Below are 25513 nucleotides of genomic sequence, written 5' to 3' on the forward strand. Positions count from 1 at the left end.
TTTCAGGAGTTGGGTTCGGCCCTTAGTTCCAGTGAAATGAACTATTAATGTTTCAGCAACAAAAGATTTTGGACAATTTCATGCTCCCGACTTTGTGGGAAGAGTTTGGAGACGGCCCCTTCCTGTTCCAACATGACTGACATCCTGACCTCAACCTGATAGAACACCTTTGGGATGAATTAGAGCAGAGACTGTGAGCCAGGCCTTCTCGTCCAACACAGTGCCTGACCTCACAAATGCACTTCTGGAAGAACGGTCAAAAATTCCCATAAACACACTCCGAACCCTTGTGGAAAGCCTTCCCAGAAGAGTTGAAGCTGTTATAGCTGCAAAGGGTGGGCCAACATCATATAAAACCCCATGGATTAAGAATGAGATCTCACTCAATTTCATGTGTGTGAAAGCAGACAAGCGAATACTTTTGGAAATATAGTGTATGTACTTTTTTGTCCACTGAAGAAATTCTCATAATTCTCTCTCTCCACTGAAACACGCCAATTATTTCTCAAGAGCAAATTTCTTTCTACACTCATTTATACAACTTCATGAAACAAAACCCAATCACATCTCATCCCTCCTTGAAAAAAAGAATACAAAATAATCAATAAAAAAAAAATAAATAAATGAGCTCTGTTCGGATTGTCTGCCATTCAAACAGCGTTCACAGCTGAAACACTCCTTATAACCTCAGTGTAAATGGGCGGAGCTAAACTGCTGAAGCCTGGAGAGACATTAACAGGTTTGTTCGACTTAACGCGGCACTTTACAGACCGATTGACTCCTATTACAATCCGGCCAGGAAGGTTTTTATTTTCTAGCATCACCCTGACTTACAGAGCTGTAATCTAATTCCAAAGTCCTTTCCGCTTTCTTGTTTTTACATTATTTTAAAATGGTGCCATCCTTAACCTCATGGAGGACGTTTGGCTTATATTCTCTCTTCTTCTGTAAATGATATTTAGCCAGGATAATTCAGTACTGGACAAAGAAGTACTTTAACATCCAGTCAGTTCATAGAAAAAAAAAATCAATATTATAAAACGTATAATTCTCGTTCTAAAATCTGATTGGCCGAGCCACGTTGGATTCAGTAAAAGGAGCTGAGCTTACCACGCCATGACATTAAAAAGTGCCTTGTGCTGTGAGTGGAATGATCATTGACTCTTGTGCTGCTCACAAGGACCACTGACTACACTGATGAAGAACCGTTTTTATTTAAACTGAGGGGCTGGCAACTTTTGTTCTTAACTAGATAGCAAACATGCTAAACTCCATCATTGATATCACAGGCTTGGATTAAAGTACTTAAAGTATGACTAACTGTAAAATGACAGTATAAAATCCAAAAAAATGACAATTGAATAGAGTGGCTACACGCTTTAAATGTTCGCGTTTCAGTCAGAAGCAGCGTTAAACTCGGGCGAATCCCGAACGGCTCTGTATGTTACTCCCTAAATAGTGTGCTCGACATGAACGTTTAGAAATTCTAGCTTCTACGGCCAAATAGTGCATCGTTTATCATGTATGGATGTGGTTTAGTACAAAATGACTATTTCCTAGCTGTATTTTGCACTGTACTCCTACATAGTGCACTATATAGGGAGCAGGGAGCCATCTGAGATCTGGCTTGAGAAGAGAGCACCACTGGATTGGTGCTATCGTTAAATAAGACTCGCTGTGATAATTTGGTTACCACATAGTACTTATAAAGCGAAAGTTTTTTGCATTAAACAGTGCTGTGTTATTGTATGTTCATTGTATATGACAAAACAATGAAATGACTACAACATATAGTTAACGATGGGCAACAGAACGTTTGCCTCGTTCAGCGGCTCTTGGTTGCTGACATATTCGCTCACACTCACACGTAGGGACAATTTAGCACGTCCAATTGGCCTGACTGCATGTCTTTGGACTGTTGGGGGAAACCGGAGAACCCAGAGGAAGCCCACACAGACACGGGGAGAACTCTGGTCGGCCAGGGAATCGAACCCAAGCCTTACTAAATTCAAATACAGACCTCATGGACTGGGTAGAGAATAATATGTATGCATTTTATGTAACTCCTTTACTGCTTTATTACTACCTGTTACTATGTTATTACTTTTAAAGAAAAACATACATTGTCAATATTGACATTTTATTTTTAACAAATATAACATTAAAACGAACACACATCATGTTTGGGTATCAAGGTTTCATGTAATCAGGGAGGCAGTTCAGAGCAACCTCCCCTTACATTCAGCCGAGCCGCAGCAGCAAAGCAGCACGTTTCCCTCCACGCTGCCCACCTCATATCCATAATCCCACGTCAGTTCGGTGCCGGCCCTGATCCGCCTGAGAGCAAGAGAGACGGGGGAAGGGAAATTAACTCAGGATTTAATGTATGCCTTTTCCAAAAGCATCTCATATCTGAGACAGCAAAACAAGCAGGCGGGAAACACTCACTTGCTGGCAAAGAATGCGACCCAGGGGAAGCGGAGGTCGTGTGTGTCCACAAACACATTCTGAACAAACAAGTTGGGACTGCAGCTATGCTGTGGAGAGTGGGAGAGGGGTCAGTTAGCGCAGGAAGAAAATCCAGGTGTACATGTTTAAATATCTTTATATCTGGAGTAAACATTCTCTTGGTGATATTTCTTATACATTAAAGACTTTCATGGATTAAACAAAGTCCTCAAAATCACATTTCAGTAAAAGCAAATGTAGCCTGTTGTGTTCGTTTCATTTAAATTAAGGAAACAATAACAGTGGACACTATTTCTGATATCTAAAATCTTTTTGACTCGACATCAGTGGCAGTAATTCAGTTAAGATTCAGTTACTCTGGTGCAAATTCAGGGGGAAGGAGTGTTTTGAACTTTCCTTAAAAAATTTCATCCTGTGTTTTTATGTCACCGAAACAGTTTTAGTCCATAGGCGGATCTTATTTTAGCCACATCCCTGCATTACAGAACAGAAAGTGAGACTGCGTCCATGTCCTTCATGACCACATGTTGTGGAGCTCGATCACATTGTTCTGTTATGATTCTGTGTGTGTACACAGGCGTAATAGCACTGTTTTGAGAGATCTCTTCTAACCATCTCATCTCTGCTAACAAACATTTAATCTGTAGCTTTAAAGGGCAAATAGTCATTCAGTAAAACTCCTCTTGCCTAAAAACCAAACAAGAAAACATACTGGAAATATAAAAGATCATATTAAAACAAATTCTGTCTGGGTAATTCTGTGTCCCGACACCGTTAGATGTCTGGAGGACTACACGCTCTACAAAACATTGGGTAAAAAAATCTTTCACATACGATATTGGATTCAGGGTAGGCTTATTTTCAAAAAAGTGTTTTTTGTTTTTTTATGTAGCATTTGTTTAATGTAGATGACCAGATGTCCCTGAACACACATTGTTCTGTCAAGTTAAGAAATTTCAGGTACTTGTGTACTTTCTCTCCCTCTGTGCCTCACACTGCACCCTCTGTCCTGAGAAGTGTGTGAACAGAAGACACATCTGCTTCACATATGAAGAAAAAGATTGGATTTTGGCCACTTTTACCTGCTGTGTGAACAAAGCCTAACGTAGTTAAGCTTACTTTAATATGTGACCCTGGCTCGCTTACTTTCTGCTGGGAAACTGATCTTGCCAGACCTCTGCCACTGTCTAGTAAAACATGAGGGGTAGCAATAAAACTACCCAACAAAAAAAAGTCAAATAAAAGCCAGATAACAGTTCACTGAAAAAGGGGCCTGCCTTCTATGCTATATTAAGGAATCAGTGCTAGAGAAAAAAGTTGCCCCCTCAACTTTAATGTATTTAAAATATGAAAGACTGATCATACTCATTGCACATTTTGGGCCTACAGTATGTGGAAACCCAGCAAAAACCTGTGCTCCACCATCCTTTCTCAAATTTTCACTGTGCTCACATTGATAAAGCGTCCTATGTTGCCCTCGTCCTTGGCGTCAATAAGGTAACAGGCCTTCTCATTATTGAACAGGCTCCGGGTGTTCCTTCTACAGCATGTCGTCTTATTCTCCTGTTGCTTTTCCTTGGGCACTTCTGGTTGCTTCACCTTCCTGTGGAAGGACTTGATGGCAAAATTGCGAGTGGTCTTCCGGGCAAACCCCATTCTAGCTTCCCCTGGGCCTGAAGAGGAACACATCAAGGGAGAACAGATCTAGACAATGGGTTCCTCTTAGAAGCTATTGTGCTATCTGTTGAATGCCTATTTTATCTGCCAAAAACATAAATATATAATGAACAACAACAAAAAGAAGAGAACGTCTGACCCTCTTTCCTCATCTGTTTGGCCATGGAAGGGGACACCTCTGTTTGGTCCTCCACGAGTTTTGGATGTAGGGGTGGGCTGAAGTCGCTGTGAATATCTTCAACTGGATGAGCATGAAAGACAGAAGACACTTGTTAAAGACCAGCTACATTTCCATCTTAAGGACTTTTTTTAATGAAAAATATCGATATAGGTTATGGAAAAGTCTCCACCAACTTTTTCATTTAACTTGAGTGGAGAATTGATTACCAATATCTATAATGCAGCAAATACCAGGTCTGGAAATGTCAATTTCTCATGTTTTTTCTTGAAAAAAAATGACACATTTAAACAAACTCAGTGTCATGTGACAGATTTATTTTGTGCAATTTCACAACAAACACAAAAAGCATAGCAAAGCGGTACAGCTAGTCTAAGAGGGAGAGGAGAGTGCTTTTAAAAGGAATGCTGCCACTCTGCTGTGTTTCCAGAGCTCAAAGAAGCTTTATACGGAAACATGATCTCTCGTGTAAAGATTTTGATGGGAATCAATTCAAGAAATAATGAATTAAATTCTAATAATGCAATATAAAATAAACAATATTTCCTTATCCGTAGGTGACAGGGACACATTTAAAAGTACACAAATTGCAACACATGAAATCAGAGATGGAAATATGTAAAAAAACATTTTTTCTTTAAAAATAAGTTTTTATCTTGCAATTTGCACAGAAAGTCAATGGAAACATAGCTATTGTTATTTTAGGTGCTTTTTCACCAGGCAGTGCAGTATGACATGGTATGGTTTAGGAATGCATGTACCCTGGTCGAGTAGCTACACTGGTACCCGTGATAATAGTGGTAGTTCTCTGGAGGCACTGTACTGTCCAGGTTTAGATACGCAGGCTGCGCCTAATCCAGGTTTAGATACTCAGGCTGCGCTCAATCCAGGTTAAGATATTCAGACTGTGATTAATCCAGGTTTAGATACTCAGGCTGTGCTTAATCCAGGTTAAGATATTCAGACTGTGAGACGTGGATCGGGAATGCTGAGAAGGCTATTTGTAATTGCTCTAAACAAGCATCTAATCCTCAGCAATCTACAAATTAGCCAGATATAAATTTACATAATTTAGACAGCCTGTGGAAGTCATTGTTATTAATTAGCCTCAAATTTTACAGTACATTAGCTACCAAAAGGGGGCCCCCAAAATCTTGCTTAGGACCTCCCAAAAGGCTAAAGTCTGCCCTACCCACTACTCTTGCATGAAGTGTAACCAAATTCAGCACAGTTACTGTGGTACAGTACAGCTCACATGGCAATGGAAATTATGACAAATTGAATGCTCATGTACTGTGCTGTGCAGCACTGCCTGGTGGTAAAGCGTCATTGCGCTGCATGGTTGCTGAACATGGCAATGGATTCAGATTTTATTTGCTCTCAATTTACATTTATTTACATACTGTGGGAAAGAGCCAACTTGGAATCTGTACAAAAGCAAACAATTATTTTCCTGCTCAAGAAATGTCTAGTCCTCACCTTTCAGGATCTTCGCATTCCTTCGTGTGATGTAGGTCCTCTGACAGTCAACATTCAAGCGTACTCGATTCACATCTGCGTCATCTGAGCTTACTTTATAATCCTCATCATCCAGGTCATCATCTTCATCTCCAGAACAAGACTCATTTTCCTTCTCAAAATTTGTTTTACTCTTCCATCTGCCGGTTCTCTCATTCCTTTCCATCTTCTGTTGGTTTGAAACTTCCATTTCTAATGGAAATAAAACAAACAAGCAATTCCAACAGAAGAGTCAGACACCGTATCTGCTGTGTTAGTGCTTCTATATCTTCTCAAATATACACAAACAGACCCACAGTACCTTCTCCACTGCTAGAGTCTCTTGTGAACACGTCGTGCTTCTTTAATGATCCTGTCGTCATCCTTATGAGACCCTTCTTCTCCTCCTCCTGCTCCGTGTCAGAGCAATAGGCTTCACTTTCATAACCCTCCTTCAGTTTCTCCACTTCTTCAATGTAATCCAGGTTAGCCAAGTATTCATTTCCAGATATGTTAACCTCCATGCTAGCCATGCCATCTGTAACTATTTTACCTATGAAGAAGAACATAAATCATTAAGGGTTGTTGTTTACTGGGAAAACTGCTTATTCAGTAAGAAAAAAAAATGCAACTGAAACAGGGAGGCTAATGGCAGACATATATGGAATGTGAGGCTGTTTTGTATTGTGAAGACTAATGCAGATCATCGCTGTCCAAAGAAAAGCAAGCATCTCCAAAATAGTTATTTTACAGGAGAAGGCAAAAACATCCTTTAATTTCAATGTAAGTTAACGTAAAGATTTTTTTCCAAGCAACTTTGGAGCGTTTCTGTTGGTCCAGTCATCATGGAATTTTACAGAATGTGAAGCGCAGCTGCTGAGCTCAAATGAAGCAGAAAAGTATGTATGAAAAAATGGACATACATGTTTTTTCTTTGGACAGGGATGATATGAAAAATGGAAAAGATGGGCATGTGTTCTACATTTGTTTCTGAGGTAGTTGTAAAAGCTGAAAAAAGAAAAAAAAAAAAAAAAATCTACAAGCCTAAAAACTTAATAACCTAAAATCAGTAGCATAACAAAACTTGAATTAATGACGCTGAAATCAATTTGACTTGATCTTGTTTTGGTCTCAGAGGAAGGTGAGGCAAGTACAATTGGAAACTGAACTCTTTTTCCTACCATTGTTGCCATGATGCCTTAACTGGGTATTATTTGTTTATTGTTGTTCACTACGTCGGGGTCAAGCGTTTCTTTTGGGGGCAGTCATGGGCTGGAGGTTAGGGATCTAGCCCTGTGACCGGAAGGCTGCTGGTTCGATCCACAGGGCCAAAGGTCCATGACTGAGGTGTCCTTGAGCAAGACACCTAACCCCCAACTCTTCCCCGGGCGCCGTGGATAGGGCTGCCCACCGCTCCGGGCAAGTGTGCTCACTGCCCCCTAGTGTGTGTGTTCACTGGTGTGTATGTTGTGTTTCACTTCACGGATAGGTTAAATGCGGAGGTGGAATTTCCCCGGTTGTGGGATCAAAACAGTATCACTTACTTACTTACTTTAGTTCTAAAATTTAATCACCTCCTGAGAGCATATCAGACTATCATTACTACCATGGTTTCATTCAATAATAATAATGGATGCATGTTCCTACTTGTTGTGGTTCCACTCTAATTTCTTAATCTGTGCCTATAGCATGAAAGTTAACTCTGGCAATCTGTGCAGGTCAACTATTACTATTACTTCCAAATTTGAGACTTAAAACTGCTCTTTGCGATCGTGCAAACCTAGTAAAAACTACACTAAAAAAGTGGAAAATTTTCCAGTGTACTACTAACTGCAACTTGTAAAACAATGCCCGAGTAGATGTAGTAACATCTTCAAAAGTTTCATAATTTTAGCTTTTGGAGGCATTAAACACTTTGGATGTCTGATTCCTGTGATAACCACTGTGAAAAATTCTAACCCAATTCTAACTTCATCAAACCACTTGATTTTGTTCCCATCTTAACTATTTCATTATGCAGCAACTAGTGGCAGAAGAATTGGTGGAATTCCTCTTTAAGCTCTCAATTTTTTATTTGTATAGACTACACAGACAAAAGCAGCCTCTATCCACTGGTAGAGTGTGGAGTTCAACACTTTCCCTTAGTTCCGATACAATCTCTACTTTTATCCAGATAAATGAAATACCATTTGAGCATAGCTCTTCAGCTAGATTATACTGCTACAGGTACTCCATTTTCAAGTTTTTTATTTTTATTTAACTACATTCATCTTTTAGGCTCACTGCTAATGAATTCATCCTACCTGTGAAAATGCAAACAAACGTTCCCTTGGAGATGTCATCCAGGCAGCGGATACCCCAGCCTTTGTGTCGAGTCATGAACAGCTGCAGACGCAGCTGCAGACCGTGCTGCACCAGCCTGTTACCGCACATCCACGGGTCACAGCGACACAGAGGATTACACTCATACACTCTGTAGAGGAACAAAATGAATAAGGAACGAGCACCATCATATATTTTAGCTACTTAACTGCATTAACAACACATCATCCCCATGAGAACATGAGCACAGAGACACAGAGTGACAGTTCTCACCCAGTGGGCACATATCTAGTTAGTCGTTTGCTTGTGTATCCAGCAGTAACATCTGCTGAACCACCTGTGGACAGCGATGTGGCCTCTATTGTCAGCTGCTGACAGGAACACTTTGACCTGTGGCACATGTACATATGCGAACAATGAGAAAACAGCACCAGATCTGGACACAAAACAGTAAATTCACAAGTATACCACCACACACAGGGCTGCAAAGAATAAACAGTGACAGAAAAAAATTCAACATGGATTATTATCATCAAAGCCTTGCATAATTAGTCAATCAAGAAATAAAATTGTTGATATAGTAGTGACTAATTGTCCAGTCCACTAAGCAAACTTTTTCAAAAACTGCTACTGTAAAAATACTGTATTAGTGATTGCACAAAGTTCCTTTGTGCCGTTTCTGTTTAGGGATGGACGTGGCTTTGTCTGCACCAGCAAAGCTCTGCTCCCAAAACAGCAGTGTAAGTCTATAGTTTGTGGTCTACAGTAGTACAGTATTTGGGTTTTCTGCTAAATTACCCAACATCTTTACTCACAGCACATGTCCACTGCCCACAAATTCACCACCCCAAATTGCACCCCCATTAATTTCTGGAGTAGCAGAAAAAATGTGAGGCACTGTGGGACAGCAAGTGACCAACGTGACTCGAAGTGTGGCGAGAAAAGTTGAACAGGCTTTAACTTAGGGGTGGGCAAACTGGCAACAATATAATATCGCAATATTATTTTCTAGACATTTTCATGATACACAATGTGCATCACAATATTTTGCCTTTTCTAGCCAGTTGTGACGGTCCCTCTTTAACTGATTATAGAAGTAATCATTGCAGCCCTACATCACACATGAGGCTTTTAGGATTACACTGTGTGCACAATTATTAGGCAAGTGAGTATTTTGACCATATCATTTTTAGGCATATTTTCTAACTCCAACCTGGATAAACTTGAATGCTTAATGGATTTAAGCATAGCAGGTGATGTGTATCTGTGTAATGAGGGAGGGTGTGGCCTAAGGAGGTCAACACCCTATATCAAGGTGTGCATAATTATTAGGCAGCTTTTTTGTTTAGGCAAAATGGGCCAAAAAAGAGATTGAACTGACTCTGAAAAATCTAAAATTACCAAAAATCTCTCAGAGGGATGCAGAACTCTTGAAATTGCTAAGATATTGGGGCGTGATCACAGAACCATCAAACGTTTTGTTGCAAATAGTCAACAGGGTCGCAAGAAACGTGCTGAGAAAAAAAGATGCAAAATAACTAAATAAACAAAATAACAAAATAAATAAGGATTTGAGAAGAATCAAGTGTGAAGCTACCAGGAACCCATTATCTTCCAGTTCTGTCATATTCCAGAACTGCAACCTACCTGGAGTACCAAGAAGTACAAGATGTTCAGCGCTCTGAGACATGGCCAAGGTAAGGAAGGCTGAAACCTGACCACCACTGAACAAGGCACATAAGCTGAAGTATCTAGACTGGTCCAAGAAGAATCTGAAGACAGATTTTTCAAAGGTTTTATGGACTGATTAAACGAGAGTGAATCTTGACGGACCAGATGGATGGGCCCGTGGCTGGATCAGTAACGGGACAGAGCTCCACTTCGAGTCAGACGCCAGCAAGGTGGAGGTGGGGTACTGGTATGGGTTGGTATTATTAAAGATGAGCTGGTTGGACCTTTTCGGGTTGAAGATGGGTTCAAAATCAACTCCCAAGCCTACTGCCAGTTTTTAGAAGACACTTTCTTTAAGCAGTGGTACAGGAAGAATCTGCATCTTTCAAAAAGACAATGATTTTTATGGAGGACAACGCTCCGTCACATGCATCCAAATACTCCTCTGCATGGCTAGCCAGTAAAGGCATTAAAGGTGAAAAACTTATGACATGGCCCCCTTCCTCACCTGACCTGAACCCAATTGAGAACTTTCTCAATTCTCAAGGCAATTCTTAAATGGGAGATTTACAGTGAAGGAAACCAGTACACCTCTCTGAACAGTGTCTGGGAGGCTGTGGTTGCTGCTGCACAAAAAGTTGATTGTCAACAGATCAAGAAACTGACAGACTCCATGAATGGAAGGCTTATCACTGTTATTGAAAAGAAGGGTGGCTGTATTGGTCACTAATTTTATTTTTATTTCTCAGAAATGTTCATTGGAAAGCTTTGAGTTGTTTGTTTATAATTCTCACTTGAACAGATGAAAATAAAAAAGTGAGATGGGATAATGTGTGTTTTTCATTTAGCTGCGTAATAATTCTGCACCATTATAGTTTCACGATAAAAGTGCACATATAGATATTCTCCTAAGAAAACCAAAACTTCACTTTATTTTTCTTAAACATTCATGTTTGAGGTTTATTAACATTTTGGATTAACTGAGAGCACTGTAGTTGGTCATTAATAAAAATAATCCTCAAAAATAAGACTTGTCTAATAATTGTGCACACAGTGTAGTTGGCATAGGTGATCAGGTGTCTACAGTGACAATGGAACAGAATTTGCCACAGTATTTCCTAAATAAAAGTGTGCTCCACAGCATTCTGGAACTGGAACTGATTGATGGAAATGGCAGAGAGAAAAATAGTAAGATTCAGTGAATAAGAGCCTATAGAGTAATAAATATTTATTAATAAATAATAAATAGTTACAGTCCTAATCACACAGGACACTTTATGCACAGACCTGTCTCTGCAGCCATCGGTGCAGTCACAGCCCACCATGAAGTCAAGGCTGGTGTTGATGAAGACACCAGGGGCAGGAACTCTGTGCCTGGTGTAGTTTAGAGGGGGTGGAGAAGCAGAGTCAAGTTCATTAACACACGGCACAGGTACCGCCTCCTTCCCCTGTGAGATGTCTGGCAAGAACAGATTGGGCTGACTAGTCATGGAGGAAGGGAGCATGGCTCGTTTCACCAACACAAAAGGATCTAAGCAGAACATGTCCAGGAAGAGGAAGTCACAACGTGACTCGAACAAGAAGTCCTGCACCTCGTCCATCTTGCACATGCTCCTCGCACATGGAGCTCGGTAGAAGACATGGAAGGACATCTAACGAGATTAAAAGACACAGAGAGATCGATATGTGACTATTAACAATGAACGAAAACTAACGGACAACATTTTTGTAGAGGAAACAATTTGTTCCACATACAGTCCATCTGCCAGGACATGTTTGTTGTCTGCTCCTTCAGCTTTGAACTGGTGCTAATTAGATTTCTTTACTTGTTATCTACATTAGCCCCTTTGCTCTAACGCAAAACTCTCGTCAACTGACAAACTGAGGAAGTAAATACATACAATTATGGTGAACCCCTTCGTTTAACATAAAAAGAAAGATTTAAATCTCCCATTACTCACCTTGCCATCCAGGCGTTTTCTACCTGTCATTCGGCGGAAACCATAAAGAAGGGGGATGAGGAGAGGGTTCTGGCCGCGGTACTGGTCCTTCTTCATTGGCCTCACCTGATTCAGACAGGCTGGGCAGCAGCGGTGAGGCACATACTTCAGCCGAGGCTCAACAACCGGGGTAGGAACATTCTGGTAAAAGTCTACCTCTGCAGGACGTTTTGTACTGTGGAGAGACAGGAACAACATATTGTGCCACCTTTAATGTTAAGGGTGCATTTGGACACTTGTCATATAACGTTGAAAAATCATGACAGTTGTTTGCATTTTGTAATAGTCAATTCCCACCTGCTAGATAGGTCCCCCCCCCGATAGCACAATGCCACTAAGCTGGGAGGATGAAGACACACAATGTCTTCTTCCAAGACACATAATGCCAACCAACCAATCTTTACAACTTGCCACCAATGCAATGTCACTGGGCAGCTTAACACACTTAGAGGAGAGCACTAGTTGCCAATCACATTATACTAAAGAGATACCCACACTGGATATCACTGAAAAGAGACTGGGGGGGGTGGGGGGTTCTTAGACTTCCAGCCACTCCTATAATTTCTTTGATATGTATACAATTTGGTGCTTTGTTCGCCAGCTTGGACAAGTGGCACTCTACTGTGGCACTCTACTGTGGCACTCTACTGTGGCACTCTACTGTGGCACTCTACTGTGGCACTCTACTGTGGCACTCTACTGTGGCACTCTACTGTGGCACTCTACTGTGGCACTCTTCCCTTAGGAACATAGTCTGTATTCTGTATTGTGCTCGGACAGGTTGATGGCTAATTTCGCTGGTTACTTCGGTGACTATGTGACAAAGGCTTACTACTGTGGCACTCTACTGTGGCACTCTACTGTGGCACTCTACTGTGGCACTCTACTGTGGCACTCTACTGTGGCACTCTACTGTGGCACTCTACTGTGGCACTCTACTGTGGCACTCTACTGTGGCACTCTTCCCTTAGGAACATAGTCTGTATTCTGTATTGTGCTCGGACAGGTTGATGGCTAATTTCGCTGGTTACTTCGGTGACTATGTGACAAAGGCTTACTACTGTGGCACTCTACTGTGGCACTCTACTGTGGCACTCTACTGTGGCACTCTACTGTGGCACTCTACTGTGGCACTCTACTGTGGCACTCTACTGTGGCACTCTACTGTGGCACTCTACTGTGGCACTCTACTGTGGCACTCTACTGTGGCACTCACATTAAACATAAGTATAAACGTAATTTTCATTATTCATACACAAATACATGAGCAGAAACGTGCCTGAGCACTGTAAGTGAACTTACTTCTACCCTGGATCAATGAAAACAAGAGTAATGGGTACATGGAATTTGTTTAAACAGATACGTTCAATACACAAAGCACACATTATTGCAAGGTGTAAACAAACCTTATATACTGTATCATTGTATGGCTAGTATATTAGCTTGGGGACAGCATATTAGCACTACCACTAATGGATCAGGCAAAACACTACTTTTCCATTCTGAAGTCTCAAAAATTTTAATTTTATAAAGTTGAATGGTCTAAACTTAAAATAGAAACATTAATATAAACGCATTTTCAGACACTCCTTCTGCTGTACCAAAAAATAAGACGACACGCCATTGCATCAAAACGGAATATTAACTATATTAATTGTTACGCCCTTATGATTGACTAGTATAGTTGCAAATTGACAGGGAAAGGGGACAAAGCAATGGCTCACACCCAAAAATCTTCTTAAGGCATATTTGGAAGGGATTAGTTTTACCAGAGGAGGTGGAGTAATATCAATTTTAGTGGTGTTTCTCAGTGATTTTAGTCTCATCTGAATGTGCTACATCAGTCATTTTTACCAACTACACGCTTTCACAAAACAAGCCATAGAAATAATCTCAGGTTATGTTAATCCCGTGCAAATGGACATGTGAGTAACTACACTATTATAACCTGTGGAAAGACAGTTTTTTTGTATTGAGGCAGTCGAAGAAGCGTACTTGTATTCTCTGTGGCTAAAATCAAGTCAATGTGCAACGTTATTGTCCCTCTCACATGTACAACAAAACATGTAGTAACTACAGAAAAAAGGCTGATTTTACATGATAAAGTTGATTGTTTTCTATAAGGTAACTAGTTAATAAGGAAAGTAATGACACACTGCATTGACTTCAGACAGCAAAGCAAATAGGACAAAGGAAATGATGGCTAAATTAAATGTTTGGCTGTTTTGTACTCTTTTCTGGAGGCGGTGCAGAATTCAAGTAGCCATTCCCATCTGTCACTTATACTAAGATTTCTTATCCCAGGCGAATCAGTTACTTCAAACATTACAGATGTCCTCTGGTAAACTGCCATTACTCCACCTGCCCTTGAAAAACTAATCCAGTCCAAATGGGGCTTTAGCTAGTTGCATCACCCATGAATCCTGGGCCAACATGTACAAATCTCCTGTTTAATATTCTGAGGGAGCTCTCGAGCTAATTTTGGTAGAACTAGCAAGACAGAGTGAATTTCTGGAGAGAAGAGTTTTCCACCTGATTTGTAATACATATAACACATAAAAACAAAACAAAAAATCTCTCCAAAATGGGGAAACAAGAAATGTCGAACACATTATTTACTTTTAATGCAAGTTAATGTAATGAGATTTTTACCAAGCAATTTTGGACCAGTTCTCTTGGCCAATTCATCATGAAATTTCCGGTGTCAAAAAAACATTTGATGAAAACATGTCAGTCTAAAAACTCACCCTTTGTTAGATGGACTGGCTTCTGTGGGTTCTGTGGGTAAGGTGGCTTTTGATACGGCAACAGTTGACAAGTAGGCTTCAGAATTAATTCTGTGAAGGATGACCTTCGGCTGTGATGTTGGTGAGGCAGCTGTCCTTGTAGCAACAGCCTGGGGGACGCTTTTAGGAGTGGAAGGTCTTAAGGCAACAGGCTGTGTGGTTTCTCTTGTTAAGGTGGTTTTACTGGTGGCGTTGGCAGCTGTGGTGGTGGTTGTGGAAGATGCAGTAGTGGTTGTGGCTGCAGTAGCTGTTGTGTTCCCCTGATTTGTGATGCTTATAACTGAATTATGGACACAGAGAGAGGGAGAGAAAGAACAAAGTCTGAGTAAACGTATATTTGCAGTATGTCTCCCTCACCCACACAGGGTTGGGTGAAATTCTTTGAAAAAGTAGTGATGGCTGAATACTGAATTTATTGTACTGCACTCTGTATTGTAGTTTATTGTATTGTATCTTATTGTTATTGTATTGCATTGAATGGCACAGAGTTCTGCGTTCAACTCTGTTTCTTTTTCTCTTGGTGTCTGCAGTGACATATTTGTTTTTAGCAGTATCTGAGCTCAGGACTGTCTTTTCTCTAAGCTATTGGTAACTAGCAAAGATACTTTCTCTAGATTGACAAAGCACTTCTTGTAAGCCGCTCTGGATAAGAGCGTCTGCTAAATGCTGTAAATGTAAATGTACTGAATGCACTGCCCAAGAGTATTCAGTAATGTATTCTGTTACATTATAAAGCTGTATTATAAATATGTTACTGTATTATAAATATGTTACTTTTTTAAGGCACACTGGGAAAACCGTATTTACTTCATTTGTACTGTTCCTTGCTGGTACAGTTTTCTTCATGTAGTTAATATGTTTCATCATCATTAAAAAAAAATCCACTGCTGCTCTCACAAGCCCCTGAGCTGGGGTACAACACCAATGCAAAACGGCTTGCTTGCAAACATGTCCATTGATAAGAAGATTATTACTTTGATATTCCTTTAAAAGAGTTCAGTAATACTGTGATTAATAGCAGGCCCATGTTTGTAAAGATGTTAACAGAGCTCCTCTTTAGAGTTTGCCTAACGAACATCTTTGCTACATGTGCACAGATTCTAAAATAGTTCACTAACAAACACTGATGGTGTTTCTTTTGAATACTGTATGCTTTTTTATTCTAAAAGTTTCCTCCTAAAAACGTAAATAAAGTACCTGTACTCTGAACACTGTCTTTACAAAATGTAACTTGGACTGAAAATAAATGTAGAATTTTTGGATTCTGAATATATATTCCCAATACTTGTATTTCCATTACATCCTAGTCCTACTTATACACAAACATATACACAACCTTTGTTTGAAGGCTGTTCTGTTTTCTGCCCAGCCATTCGCTTTTTGATTCTTTGGATGTGGTCCAGTCGATTTGAGCCCTTATACAACCACTCCTTTTCTTTGTCTTTCTGAAATGAGATACAAACCCACAAACAGATTTAACTTCATTACAGATAAACACTGACATCACCTGGAGCAATAGTAATTAACTGAACAACACGGAAAGCACACCTCTTGAAACTGACCACACATTGATAGTTTTTGAATGGGGCTCAAGTAACATATCATTTTAGTGCTAAAAGAAAAAGAATGATCTCATTTTTCAGTTAGTCAGGCTCAGACACTGCATACTGTGACAATGAGCCTTTCAAAGCAAAACGCTTCAATCACAGGATTTGTTAGTTCAAAGTTCTTCAGGTAGTTTAAAGCAGTTAATCCCTATTCAAACAGGACTCAATTAACATGAGGTCCTGGGGTAATTCCCTCTTTTACAGGCGCTCTTCTGTGATTTTATTGCCATCTGGATTGGCCACATCAGTATATAGCACCCTCCTAAAAAAAAGTTTTGGCAAATGTTTTCCTATCGATCATATCAACCATGATGAAAACTTCAATAACAACAGTCAGCCTAACACCAGGGTCTTACCGTGTAGCAGATCTGAATCAAGCCGCCATCCACCTGAGAGATGGTGCAGTCTTCCCATATGCCATCACGCTCTGCCTTGCTCTCCTGCCCGACCCGCACCACCACAAAGATGGGATTTGGATACGCCTTTAGGTATTCCTCCACCTCTATACGAGGCCCCTCATCCTCTATGTCCTCATATATATTCTTCACTGTGGAGACAGAGTTAGTGAGAAAAACTGGCAGGAGTGGGTGAGAAATACAAAAGGAAAACAGGTAAAATGGTATCTGTCCCTTACATGGTTTGCAAATCAGATGCAGGTCTGGGAGGGAAACGTAGGCTGCACGGCCATCGTCAAAGAACACCATGAACCTGAAACATTACGGGTAGACAAATACTTTAAGACCTTTTATAACACACAATATGTGCCATTATAACTAGCTGCTCTGAGGTTTGTGTCAGAGTTTTTGATTAAATATATCCTTAAATCACAGTTTAACAAAAAGATTTGTTAAATCATTGACATCATTAAATCATTTAAAATGATTAGAATAAAGTTACAGTCTGGCTGAGGCAGACAAATCACCTCAACAGAAGACAGGCCCAACATTGTATGAATGGGAGAGATGAACTCTGTATTATATAAGGGGGGTTTTAGACAGCAGAAACAAAATCTGGAGTTCTGGGGGATGAGAAACACTGCTTACACGGCAAAAGGTGAAAACAAGCTAGTTCTTAATAGAGAGGCTAGAAGTGCCAGCAAAAACAGGTGCTTGAGCCAAATTAATAAGGAAGTGACCAAACAATGACCTTGAGAAGACAGGATGACCTGATGAAACAAGGCTGGGAAAATTAAAAAAAAAAAAAAATGTCAAGAATGGTTGGAAATAAGGGTTTCCAAAAGAAGTGTTAACCTAAGAAATAATGGGAACCAAAAGTGATTCAAGGTCATATAAGAAAGAGGGTGATAAGTTCACCCCAAAGCAGGTTATAAAGAGAGATGCTTTGTGCTGTGTCTTTGCATTTGGTTGTCCGGGAACCACCTTGCCACCTGAAGCACAATAAAGAAGAAGGCCTTTTCCTTTCTTCCAAAGAATTAATCGACTGAAGTCTCTATTTCTTTTCTTTTACTTTTTGCAGAATACCTTTTTAGTTTTATGACATTTTGCATGACAGATCAGAATACATTTAGAACAAAGCCCAACTTAGAATAATTAGCTGTAAAACCAATATCTGTGGAGGATATTGAGGACGTCTACCTATTCGGAACCATGATTACAGGTGTTTTGCTGATTGGATTAGGAATTTTCCCTTCCCCCATTTCCCCGGATTACTGCTGACTGTTTACTCTGCCTGGGACCCCGATCAAGGCTGTCTCCATGGCAATTTGCTGTGTTATCGCTATAACACCCTGCGGACTCAGGCACCTAGTCTGGGATGCCAGCTGAAGCGCATTCTCTGGTCTTGGCTTTGGTCTTTGGTCATGCGATTAAAATACAATATATATATTTTTTAGATTTTAATCTACCACAACAATGAACAGGCATGCGGGGAGGTGTTTTAGGTTGGGCATGTTAAAATGTGACTTGAACAATGACGTCATGCAAAATGATTTGTATTTCTTCATTTGATTTTTTTACATAATTAATTTACATCACACAGAACGGGTCATAACATGCTATAAATACCCAAGAGACAACAATATATACATACTACTAACACGTTGTATCACTGATGCATATTATTGTATTGCTTTCTTGTTCTGGACAAACTTTATGCAAATGAACTGAGTGCTGACCAATCAGATTGTGTTCATATTGGTCTGGTAACTGCATAACAGTCACACAGTGAGATTTAACACTATACAGTGCGCTGAGCTGGAGCTATAACTTCATAAAAATGTCCATGCTAATTTTTAACTTTACTGTATAAGACAATCTAGCCAATATAATAACAGATTGTTATGGGGCTCAGAACTGGTTTATAACTTTGCATACACTTTCCCTCTTTGCATGACAACCTGCTTGTGTTTTAGTAACGCGCCCCCAAAGCCACATTTTTTGAGGGAAGCTATTCGGTTGAGAGTAATGAAAAATTACAGGAGCTTTCGAAGAAACAAAAATAATATAAAAATACTAACTCAACTCTAAAACAAGCACACATGGGTCAGGTCTTTAGGCTCAAATTATTCTAAAGTTCAGAACGTTTTACTATTTTTATTAGTTTTAGTTGTTCAGTTAAATCTGGAGGTGCTGAGGGTGACTCAATGTGTAAAACTGCCCGTTTACATACATAATTTTTGTCTGAAGACCAAAACTTCTAGTAATTACACATGAAAAACACCAAACATGATCCTGAACATGATAAATATCCTTCAACCTGCCCAAACCAATCAAACTATTGAGTAAAGAAGCAACTAAAGATGAGAAACACACACACACACACACACACACCTCATACGGTTCTTGCGGTCTGGCATCTCTGTTATAATAGCAGCATGCAACCAAGACTGGTCATCCTCCTTATAGCGGGCCACAACTCGACAACCAATAAACAGATCCTTCAGCATAGGACAATTCACACATGCCAGGTGATGACCGGATAAAACACTCTTTCCTTTATCCCCTTCAAATCTGATCTTATACCTGTTCCCAGATGCTGAGATGAACAGAGAAAGAAAAACAGAAATTGTTAACATAGCTCCAGCAAAAATATTTAGGCTAATGCTTAACATAAGCCAATGCAATAAAAAAAAATTGTGCATCATTTTGAGTCATAAAAACTCATATTAAAGAATGTACCTAGAATAAAATTCATCTTCTAGGTATGTTCTTCATTCATCAAATGAACCATCTGTTGTTTTTGTTACCTGTTGTTTTGATTTCTAAAATGGTGCCCTGATGCCATGTTTTAGTCCTCCGCCTTCCAAAAACATTCATGTCAACCTTCAGCTCCAGCTCTTTCTGAACTCGGGCAGGCAGAGTCTGGGACACTGCGGAAAACAGTGACGGAGAAGAATAGTGTGAAATTTATTAGGCTTAAACAGTTCAACATAAAGGAGAAAAGGAACAAAGACAAAACTCCTAACCTTCTTTAGCATCTGAAGGCTTGGTAGAAGTTGTTGTACTTGGAGCTGAAGTGCTGGCTGTAGTGCTGGAAGTGGTTGTTTTAGTAGTGGCTGTGGAGTTTGTTGCGGTGCTTGAAGTTACAGAGCTTGAAGGCTTGGTGACATGTGTCACACTGGCACCCTTGGCCTTTTCACTGGTTTCACCAGCAGCGTTTGACGTTGGTGTAGTGGAGCTTGTTCCACTAGAGACTTGCTCTTGGTTGACTGAAACCTTGTTTAAAGAAGCAGAAGCAAGAGAGGATTTTGTTGAAGATGCAGATGTTTTGCTGGGTTCCTCAGGCTGTTCTGGGGTCTCACTACTCTGTTCTGTAGAAGTAGATGTTTCGTTGGCTATAGTTTCCACATTCCTCACCGGTGCAGAAGATTTGGGTGGCGCTGTGGTCAATGGAGGAGATTCAGTTGTGTAATTGGGTGTAGGGGTGCTTATGGGAGTAGACAGAGGACTTAGGACGTCAAGTGATGAAACACTACTAATGGGTAGAGGGGATTCTCTGGTCTTGATGGTTGATGATAAATTTTTGGATGGTTCTGGACTTCTAGAAGGGCTAATTTCCTTCTTTGTTTGTGAAGCCACAGGTTTGAAGGTTCCAGAAGGTAATAGATCAAGTGATGAAGTAACCGGTACAGGAGATTCTCTGGTCTTAATGGTTGGCAATGAATTGATCGATGGTTCTGGACTTCTAGACGGGCTACTTTCCCTCTTTGCTGGCAAGTGGATAGGTGTGAAGGATGTGGGAAGTAGGTCACCGAGTGACGGACTACTAATAGGTACAGGGGAATCTCTGGTCTTGATGGTTGGTAAGGAATTGTTGCAAGATTCTGGATTTCTAGAAGGGCTATTTTCCCTCTTTAACTGTGGACTGATAGGTCTGAAAGATGTGACAGGCAGGTCATCAGGAGATGGGTTACTACTAATGGGTACAGGGGACTCTCTGTCCTTTTTGATTGGTAAGGAAATGCTGGATGGTTCTGGACTTCTAGAAGGGCTATTTTCCAACGTTGTTACTAAATCCACATTGTTAACAGCCTTGCTCGTTATGTCTGTTTGACCTAGGACCTGTACAGAATGCTCAGATGGCTCATCCTGTGGAAAAAAACAAAAAAACAAAAAAAAAAAAATGTAAAGAAGACATTTTAGACATTTAGATAACTGCCTTTTTGAGAAAGGAGGCAACAGAGTTGGGGGTAGAGCCTCTCACCTTTGGCTTGACCTCAGATGATGAATCTGTAACAGCAGCTAAAGTGCAGCAGGTTCAATGGAGATAAAGAAATGTATGTTAGAGAGACAAAAAGCAACTTCAATTTTATGAAAACAAACGTTTGTAATAGTGAAAAACTAAACATTGCTTGTGGGAAAGAAATGGAAATCCTGCTCTCTCTTACCACCCAAATCAATGACAACATAATCATCCTCTCCATCAGCAGGGACATCATCACCACACTCATCCTCTCCATCATCATCATCATCATCTACGATCTGAATGATGTTCTCTTTTGGTTTGGCCCCTTCTTCTTCCTCAGAGTCGGTGTCCCGATATTCCAATCCCAGCATTCCATACAGTCCCTTCATCACCGACTCGCACTCAAGAACTGACCTTATCCAAAACAAAATGGTGCTTGATTTAGCTCTTGTACTGGAAATCAAAGTGGCCTCCAAGACCATCAAGAGCATACAGTGTCACACAGTCCTCCACAGCCTTATAGAACGAGGCACTTGAGCTTTGGACTGTTTATTGATGTCAGTGACAGCAATTATGAGGTATTGTCCAGTATGATAACAAATCTGTCGTGCATTTTGTTGTCACTTCCACTGCCAAGCAAACTGTACCAAACAGTGACATACACTATGTTTCCAAAAGTATTCACTCACCCATCCAAATAATTGAATTCAGGTGTTCCAATCACTTCCATGGCTACAGGTGTATAAACCCAAGCACCTAGGCCTGCAGACATTAGTGGAAGAATGAGTCGCGGTAGAATGCGTAAATGACAGCGCAGGGTCAGCGGATGCTGAGGCGCATAGTGCGCAGAGGTAGCCAACTTTCTGCAGAGTCAATCGCTACAGAGCTCCAAACTTCATGTGGCCTTCAGATCAGCTCAAGAACAGCATAGAGAGCTTCACGGAATGAGTTTCCATGGCCGAGCAGCTGCATCCAAGCCTTACATCACCAAGCGCAATACAAAGCATTGAATGCAGTGGTGTAAAGCACCACCACTGGACTCTAGAGCGGTGGAGACGTGTTCTCTGGAGTGATTTATCACGCTTCTCTATCTGGCTATCCGATGGACGAGTCTGGGTTTGGCAATTACCAGGAGAACGGTACTTGTCTGACTGCATTGTGTCAAGTGTAAAGTTTGGTGGAGGGGGGATTATGGTGTGGGGTTGTTTTTCAGGAGTTGGGTTCGGCCCTTAGTTCCAGTGAAATGAACTATTAATGCTTCAGCAACAAAAGATTTTGGACAATTTCATGCTCCCGACTTTGTGGGAAGAGTTTGGAGACGGCCCCTTCCTGTTCCAACATGACTGGCATCCTGACCTCAACCTGATAGAACACCTTTGGGATGAATTAGAGCAGGGACTGTGAGCCAGGCCTTCTCGTCCAACACAGTGCCTGACTTCACAAATGCACTTCTGGAAGAACGGTCAAAAATTCCCATGAACACATTCCTAACCCTTGTGGAAAGCCTTCCTAGAAGAGTTGAGGCTATTATAGCTGCAACAGGTTGGCTGACATCATATAAAACCTTATGGATTAAGAATGGGATATTACTCGTTCATATGAATGTGAAAAAAGACTAGTGAATACTTTTGGAAATATAGTGCAAATAGGATCTTAAGGCCCTAGTGCAACAACAATGAATGTGTCCCCCCCATACAAAAAGTACTAGCTATTAATGTTTTTGTTAGAAATTTTTAAAAATGTCATTTGCTTGTTAATTTGCTATTGTTGTCTTAAATTACATGACATGCTCATGGAGTACCTCTATATATAAAGCTATTTATCTGAGCAGTAAGTGTTTATTTGTTAAAAAAAAAAAAACGAATAAGTAAGAAAGCCATTGTTATTGACATGTCAAGTTAAAACTCAGTGATACCTTTACTTGGCCTCAGCAGAAACTACAGGTGTCTGTATGTATGCAGAGAATTGACACATTTGATTAAAGACTCTACCTCCTATACTTTGCAATTCTGTTTAGTCATACAGAGTAAAGTGGGCATATACAGACTTGCAAGCCTACGTGTCTGTCTGGGAAACAGTTACTTGGGGTGAGTAATCAATTTAATTAAGAGTGATTGTGGTATTGATGCATCCCTAATATGCAATACATATCACGATATTCTGACATGAAGACAAACACACTGTAAGTTGTATATTTACATTCTGTTTTTATCTTATACTATCCAGTATAAAAAACATCACATTGGCCAGATTAATCTGCATAAGTGTCTTTTCCAACATAACATGCCCCAAATTTGCCAGACAAGTCTAATTATGAGCCAGGACCATAGAAAACCAACAAGCATTGCATCAATGCCCTGTAAGTATCCCAACATAAGGTTTCCTCAATTATTCCCCTTACACAATCTGACAAATACAGTTACATAGGCAGGAAGATCAGCACTTACACTGACAAAAGAACTGACCTTGCTTTTATACCTCAACCATACTCCTGTTTACAAGCAATGGAATCAACCTGCTTAAAGCTGAGGGCACTTACTCGCAGGCATTGCTGTAGAGCAGGCGGGTGTAGTTGGCCTCCCTCTCTTTCTGCTTCACCCAGTCCTCCACCTGGGCCAGCTGCGCCCGCCTCCGCACCAGCTGCTCATCCTGGTCCACCTCTGCCCGCACCCAGCTCTGCAGCTCCTCCTCAGTCATGTTCAGCTCCTCATCCTCCTCGTCACTCTTCATTGCTGTGCTGCCACAGGACAGAAACCCAGACAGGTTAAGGGCAGCTGCAAAATCTGAGCAAGTTATACAAAAAGGTTTAATCTGAGAGGGCTGAGATTTATAAAGAACATCATGGTGACCCTTTCCTTCAGTCGGATCACACCAAACAACAAACTAAGACCTGAGGTAATGACTGACTGACTGACTGAAAGACTGACAGAATGACAAAGACTGACAGACTGTATGACTGACTGACTGAAAGAGTGACAAACTGAAAGTTAAAGACTAAGACTGACTAAAAGACCGAAGGACAGACTGATTGACAGACTGAATACTGACTAAAAGACAGACTGACTGACTAAAAAACTGACTGGACTACATGATAAAATGCATTAAACGCCTGTGTTCTCCTTTTAAAATCTCCCGCTTCTAAACTCATGAAATCGGCGCATTTCCATCACACGCGCCATCATTTAAACACCGCGGCTCAGCGCGTGAAGAAAATCATGACGGGAAAACGGCGGATATGTTTAAACTATACTAAAAAGCAAGAAAGCCGCGGCTTCCAGCAACAAAATACGAGACATTCGTGTAAAATATTCCCCCTGTTGCGGTTTATAAGCGCTACTTTAATCACAGCAGCCGTTCTGCGCGCCTTGCTGAACAAAAGGCGCAGACATGGAACAGCTAACTGGCTAACTAGCCCGCTGCGCTAGCTCCAGAGCGCACAGCAGTGCCGTGTTGCCTTCAGCGCAGACCTTCACACACGGAGCTGCCCAGAAAGTGACCACAAGTCCGCGGCGGCACCGGCGGGACCCGCTCTTACCAAAACGGCACCTAAACGCTCGGCGGGTGTCGCGTTTTGGCGGAATTCTGAGCGCAGCGCTGTCGCTTTAGGGCGCATGCCGTTCAGCTCGTTACGGCCCTGCACACTTCCCCTCGGGGACGAGACCCCCGTTTATCAGCCCTGAGCGGCTTCGTCCAGCGCGGGTGCCGGACATGTTTTTTCAAGCGTTGTGCGTGTTGTGTTGCAGACGCAATTAAATGGGCGCAAAGTACCTTGAACCTGAGCGGGTAGCTAGTGAAGAAGGACGGAGAAGGGGGAGTGAGTAGGGAGAGGGCTCAGCAGCGTGTTTAGACTCCGCCCTCCGAGAGGCTCAGACCTACGGGTCTCACGAGGGGACACGGGGCGAGGTTGTGTTAGTTGCGTGGATGTCCAAAGTGAATCTTGTGTGTACAGAGGGGCCGTCGCCTGCTTCGGACCCCACTAGAGAGAGAGAGAGAGAGAGAGAGAGAGAGAGAGAGAGAGAGAGAAGGGAGAAAGAGTGCGCGGGAGAGAGAGAGAGAGACGGAGAAAGAGTGCGCGGGAGAGAGAGAGAGATGGAGAAAGAGTGCGCAGAGAGTGTGGTTTATTTAGTAGCGATGCTGTGAAGGTGTAGGAACAAACCCGTCTCTTGCATATAAAGATGTTTATTAGCATTGAGAGGTCGAAGTCACAAACAAGCCTTCGTGAAACAGCTTGGAGAGAACAGCCAAAAGTCTCTGACACATACATTCCAGCTCCTGGTTTTGTAGCCCATATCTGGTTTCTGTTAAGATAGGCAGTTTCGATGTTTGGCACCTCTCAAGCCATATTTGGTATTTAACAGACATTCTTCTCCAGAATGACCTTGGTCTTCTAACCCCATATATAGGCATTGTTTACATTCAGGGGCCCCTTTCCTGTCCAGATGCCTCTTTTCTCAGCTCCACTGATACCCTATGGTCCTATTACTATTTCAGTCAGAGGCCCACAGAATAAACTTCAACCAGGATCTACACAGTTATAATAACCAATATGACAGAAATTAATGTTACGACTATAGAATTAATAAGATCAAATTCACCACAAGAGAGAGAGAGAGAGACGGAGAAAGAGTGCGCGGGAGAGAGAGAGAGACAGAGAAAGAGTGC

The 25513-nt window shown here is 41.1% G+C and overlaps 1 protein-coding gene across 6 annotated transcripts; it reads right to left on the reverse strand.

Moving 5' to 3' along the window:
* Positions 1-2126: 2126 nt before the first annotated feature.
* setdb1a (SET domain bifurcated histone lysine methyltransferase 1a) lies at positions 2127-24730 on the reverse strand. Of its 6 annotated transcripts, none has more exons than XM_017715359.2 (21): positions 24620-24730; positions 23391-23588; positions 21054-21265; positions 20870-20907; positions 19632-20754; positions 19413-19535; positions 18997-19201; positions 16842-16915; positions 16564-16754; positions 15937-16045; positions 14562-14880; positions 11776-11989; positions 11102-11466; positions 8417-8533; positions 8125-8294; positions 6144-6374; positions 5804-6034; positions 4286-4387; positions 3922-4142; positions 2449-2537; positions 2127-2337 (listed from the first exon to the last, which is right to left on the reverse strand). In XM_017715359.2, exons 2-21 carry the CDS (start codon positions 23579-23581, stop codon positions 2220-2222), a joined length of 4443 nt encoding a protein of 1480 aa, XP_017570848.1. In that variant the 5' UTR covers positions 23582-23588; positions 24620-24730; the 3' UTR covers positions 2127-2219. The 6 variants fall into 6 exon arrangements, with proteins under 6 accessions (XP_017570848.1, XP_017570850.1, XP_017570847.1 ...); XM_017715361.2 differs by lacking the exon at positions 24620-24730 and adding an exon at positions 24387-24577 and having other exon boundaries at positions 23391-23583; XM_017715358.2 differs by lacking the exon at positions 24620-24730 and adding an exon at positions 24387-24577.
* Positions 24731-25513: the final 783 nt, after the last annotated feature.

Source organism: Pygocentrus nattereri, chromosome 1 (assembly GCF_015220715.1).
Source record: "Pygocentrus nattereri isolate fPygNat1 chromosome 1, fPygNat1.pri, whole genome shotgun sequence".
In the NCBI taxonomy this organism is placed as follows: Eukaryota; Metazoa; Chordata; class Actinopteri; order Characiformes; family Serrasalmidae; genus Pygocentrus; species Pygocentrus nattereri.

Excerpts from the sequence above, each read along its gene's own strand:
- setdb1a (XM_017715359.2), bottom strand. The coding sequence starts at position 23,581 with ATGAAGAGTGACGAGGAGGATGAGGAGCTGAACATGACTGAGGAGGAG. Across the intron at positions 16,046-16,563 it reads TGATTCAGATCTGCTACACG|AAAGACAAAGAAAAGGAGTG; the intron begins GTAAGACCCTGG and ends ATCTCATTTCAG. Across the intron at positions 6,375-8,124 it reads GTTTGTTTGCATTTTCACAG|GTAAAATAGTTACAGATGGC; the intron begins GTAGGATGAATT and ends TCTTCTTCATAG.